The sequence below is a fragment of the Camelina sativa genome, chromosome 20, assembly GCF_000633955.1.
Source record: "Camelina sativa cultivar DH55 chromosome 20, Cs, whole genome shotgun sequence".
NCBI lineage: Eukaryota > Viridiplantae > Streptophyta > Magnoliopsida > Brassicales > Brassicaceae > Camelina > Camelina sativa.
Genome location: NC_025704.1, coordinates 21,175,935 through 21,180,495, shown reverse-complemented (window position 1 = coordinate 21,180,495; position 4,561 = coordinate 21,175,935). Strand labels below are relative to the sequence as shown.

General features: G+C 36.8%; 2 protein-coding genes across 2 annotated transcripts; one reads left to right on the top strand and one right to left on the bottom strand.

Moving 5' to 3' along the window:
- Positions 93-2,813, top strand: LOC104771351 (U-box domain-containing protein 15). The gene is made up of 4 exons (XM_010495869.1): positions 93-824; positions 916-1,032; positions 1,137-1,562; positions 1,658-2,813. Exons 1-4 carry the CDS (start codon positions 399-401, stop codon positions 2,699-2,701), a joined length of 2,013 nt encoding a protein of 670 aa, XP_010494171.1. The 5' UTR covers positions 93-398; the 3' UTR covers positions 2,702-2,813.
- On the bottom strand, positions 3,274-4,347 carry LOC104771349. Its single transcript, XM_010495868.2, has 2 exons — positions 4,117-4,347; positions 3,274-4,013 (listed from the first exon to the last, which is right to left on the bottom strand). The coding sequence occupies exons 1-2, from the start codon at positions 4,214-4,216 to the stop codon at positions 3,502-3,504; spliced, it is 612 nt and encodes a 203-aa protein (XP_010494170.1). The 5' UTR covers positions 4,217-4,347; the 3' UTR covers positions 3,274-3,501.

The window sequence follows — 4,561 nt, the reverse complement described above, 5'->3', positions numbered from 1 at the left end:
AAAAAAAAAAAAAAAAAAAAAAAAAAAAAAAAAAAAAAAAAAAAAAAAAAAAAAAAAAAAACCTGAAATTCTTACATGAAAAAATCTGTTGGTATAGTTTCAAGAAAAATGGTGATCGTTAAACGTTGAAGGATTATAAGAACGGTTTTTTTTTTGTTATTGAAAATATTTGGTATCCACAGGAGAAGCACTCTTTTAGGAATGTATGTCCTGTCCCGCAAAAATCTGACTTCTTTCAAAAACAAATTGGGTGAGAAAGAAAAACAAATCTTTTTTTTCTTTTTCCGTTTTGTCTCTAAAAAAATGAAACAAGCGAAAATTAAGCTTACAATTTCCTTAACGTTTGCTTTCTCCTTCAACATCTTTGGAATCAATGCAAAGGCGATAGAGAGTCTCTAATGGTCGTTATGATGGATGTAGATGAAGAAGCCACAGGAGATACAGAGAACCTTGAGGAAGAAGTTACTGCAGAAGAAGAAGAAGAAGAAGAAGAAGAAGAAGAAGAACCAATCAACGATGAGGTTGTGGATGCCATGGTAGAGATTCATGAGGAAGAAGTTAAGGATGACGATGATTGTGATGGATTGGTGAGCGAGATCCTATCGGTTATCGAGTTTTTGGATCAGATTAAGGAGTATCGAAGAACACAGCAGAAAGAATGTTTTAACCTCGTTAGACGATTGAAGATTCTTGTTCCGTTTTTGGAGGAGATTAGAGGTTTTGAATCGCCAAATTGCAGGCATTTTGTGAACCGTTTGAGAAAAGTGTTTCTTGTTGCTAAGAAATTATTAGAAACTTGCAACAATGGCAGCAAAATCTTTCTGGTAAGAATCTCATTTTTGTGATAATTTATATATGATTGAGTGTATCGTACGTAACCTTTAATTGTTGTTTTTTTGGTTATTATGATTACAGGCATTGGATGGCGAATCAGTGATGACACGATTTCATTCCACTTACGAAAAGCTGAATCGTGTTCTTGTTAAAACTCCTTTTGACGAATTGGTGATTTCTCATGAAGTGAAAGAGGAGGTAAAATTATAATTTATTCCCAAAACTATGCGGATTTATTTTAACCTATAAACAATATTATACCTTGCCTAGTTTCTGAATTTTTTTTTTTTTTTTTTGGGTAGATTGATTCATTGTGTAAACAACTGAAAAAAGCAAAAAGAAGAACAGATACACAAGACATAGAGCTAGCAGTAGACATGATGGTGGTATTCTCAAAAACCGATCCTCGAAATTCAGATAGCGCTATTATCGAGAGGCTTGCGAAGAAGCTTGAGCTACAAACGATAGATGATTTGAAGAAAGAAACCATAGCAATAAAAAGCTTAATCCAGGAGAAAGGAGTGTTAAGTATAGAGACAAAACAGCATATCATTGAGCTTCTTAACAAGTTTAAGAAGCTTCAAGGTCTTGAAGCTACCGACATTCTCTACCAACCAGTCATTAATAAATCATTCACTAAGTCGACGTCTCTCATATTACCTCACGAGTTTTTGTGTCCTATAACACTCGAAATAATGTTAGACCCGGTTATCATCGCCACTGGACAGGTATAATAATTGATATGATATTTGGAGATGTGAATCATGGTACGTAAGTGCATGCTTGAAACTAATTAACATAACAATACATGCATGTTTCGTAGACATATGAAAAGGAGAGTATACAGAAGTGGTTTGACGCGGGGCATAAGAATTGTCCGAAAACTAGACAGGAGCTAGATCATCTCTCTCTTGCACCAAATTTTGCCTTGAAGAACTTGATAATGCAGTGGTGTGAGAAGAACAATTTCAAGATTCCAGAGAAAGAAACATCTCCACACTCAGAAAACGAGCAGAAAGATGAGGTATCTCTGCTGGTGGAAGCATTATCGTCAAGCCATTTGGAAGAACAAAGAAGATCCGTAAAGCAGATGCGTTTGCTGGCCAGAGAAAACCCCGAGAACAGAGTTTTAATAGCGAATGCAGGAGCGATCCCTCTGTTAGTTCAACTCCTTTCTTACCCTGACTCTGGAATCCAAGAGAACGCGGTAACAACGTTACTGAATCTATCAATAGATGAGATCAACAAGAAACTTATCTCAAACGAAGGAGCCATTCCAAACATTATTGAGATCCTTGAAAACGGAAACAGAGAGGCAAGAGAGAACTCTGCTGCAGCTTTGTTTAGTTTATCAATGCTTGACGAGAACAAAGTAACCATCGGATTATCAAATGGGATCCCGCCTTTGGTTGATTTACTACAGCATGGGACAGTAAGAGGGAAGAAAGATGCTCTCACTGCACTATTTAACTTGTCTCTTAATTCAGCTAATAAAGGGAGAGCCATTGATGCTGGTATTGTTCAGCCTTTGCTCAACCTTTTGAAAGATAAAAACTTAGGGATGATTGATGAAGCGCTTTCGATTCTATTGCTTCTTGCATCACATCCCGAGGGACGTCAAGCCATTGGACAACTCTCATTCATTGAAACTCTTGTGGAATTCATCAGACAAGGCACCCCGAAGAACAAAGAGTGTGCCACCTCGGTACTGCTCGAACTAGGCTCTAACAACTCATCTTTTATTCTCGCTGCGCTTCAGTTCGGCGTCTATGAATATCTTGTAGAGATAACAACCTCCGGAACAAATAGAGCTCAAAGGAAAGCAAATGCTCTTATACAACTCATAAGCAAATCTGAACAAATTTAGACTTGTTCTAATCTTTTCTATCTTAAGTAAGTCTTGTAATTATAGGATTCGTAAAATTTGTTCATTTTAAATTTGTTATTTGATTTTGTATCAATCCAGTGTTTGTTGTATATCTGTGTATATGCTCTTGAGTCTAGTATTATACTATTGATTTTTCTCTGTATATTCTAACTCTTTCTCTGCAAGAAAAATCTCCACAAAAATCTCCAAAAAAAAAAAAAACACACACACACACATCTTTTGCTAAGTCCACAAAGTTGATTGTAGTTGTTGGAAAGTTGTATAAGAAAGTCAAAACACCACTCTCTGATTCTTCATATCAACCTTTCCAAGCCTGAAAGACATCACAGTCTATGGCAGCGCTTCTTGTACCTTTTTTCTAGCGCTTAAGCTTATACGTTCTTAGACACGTCGAATTGAAGACGATTAATATTACAACAGCCTTCAACCCCTCTTCTTGAGTAATGTTTAGTCGTGAAAGATACTAACATAACTCACACTACTTGTACGACAGGACAAAGCAAGAGTGTTTAGCTAATTCTATTCCATTTCGACACAAACTCCAATCAATCTATAATGATGAGTAAAACCAACTCAAAGCAAGCTATTCAAGTAAGATAACACAAAAAAGCGTTCAAATGAGAGTACCAAAAAAAAAAAACATCTGTAGATAATAAAGCTTATCTCAATGTAGTAATCAAGAAAAGAAAAAACATCCCCGAAAAGAAAAAGAAAAAATATCATTTTGGATTTAATCGAAATCCACAAAAGCAGAAACAACAAGAAGAAGACTGAGGTTTTCAGATTCTCCTACCCCTGCGAGTAGTAGTAACACTCTTGATTGCACTTACAGAGACATTAACCGGAAGCGGTGGCTTCCTATTCTCCTTAGTCATACTCCTCAAGGAATACCTAGGCGTAGCACTAGTCTCACCCACCACAGTCTTCTTCTTAGCCGAGGTTCCTCTTCTCTTGTTCGTCATCGGCTCATGATTCACACCAAGATGATAAGGAGTTCCTTTCCCTTCAACAACAACAGCAGCATCATCTTCTCCTTTCTTCTTCCTCCTCAATCGCTCGTTCCTCTTAGCTGAATACTCCTCATAAAACCTCCCTCTCTCGAATACCGGAACCGAACTCGCAGCCAAGCTCTCCAGATTCGGCTTTTTGCGATCCTCTGCTTCTGCAAACTCGTCTTTAACCATCTTGGCTAAAGCATGTATCTCTTTAGAGATTGATGAGTATTCGATTTGGGGTTTAGGGTTTAGATCTACACCACTCAATCGCCTTCCTTGCTGCTGCTTCTGCGAACCTAGAATTCGAGGGAGAAGAAGAAGGAATCGAATCAATTCTAAAGTTCTCGGAGATTGAATCGAAAATAGATCGGAGAAATTAATTTTGAAATATAATATTACCTGGTGTTTGGAGAGATGAGTGGAGGAAGACTTGACGTGATCGGAGACGGATCGGAGATTTGGGTAGCGGTGGTTTCAGGAGAGATCTCATCCTCGACATCGCCAGAGATTTTCTAAATTCTGAATATACAAGAGTAGAGAGAGAAACAGATCTTTGACAGCTTTTTTATGAGAGGAGGAGGAGGAGGAGGAGGAGGAGCGGCTCGTAGCTCTAACGGTTGTATTTTGTTGATCGAACGGCTAATATTGCTTTAGATTCAAATGGAAGGAATTTTTTTCCTATAAAACTATTTTTGAACATAATTATTTATTGACAAAAAAACAAATCAAACTTAACCTTTTTTTTATTAAATAACTTACCTTGTTCGGACAAGTTAGCTATAGTGCATTCGTGGATTTTTTTTTTTTTTTTTTTTTTTTTTTTTTTTTTTTTTTTTTTTTTTTT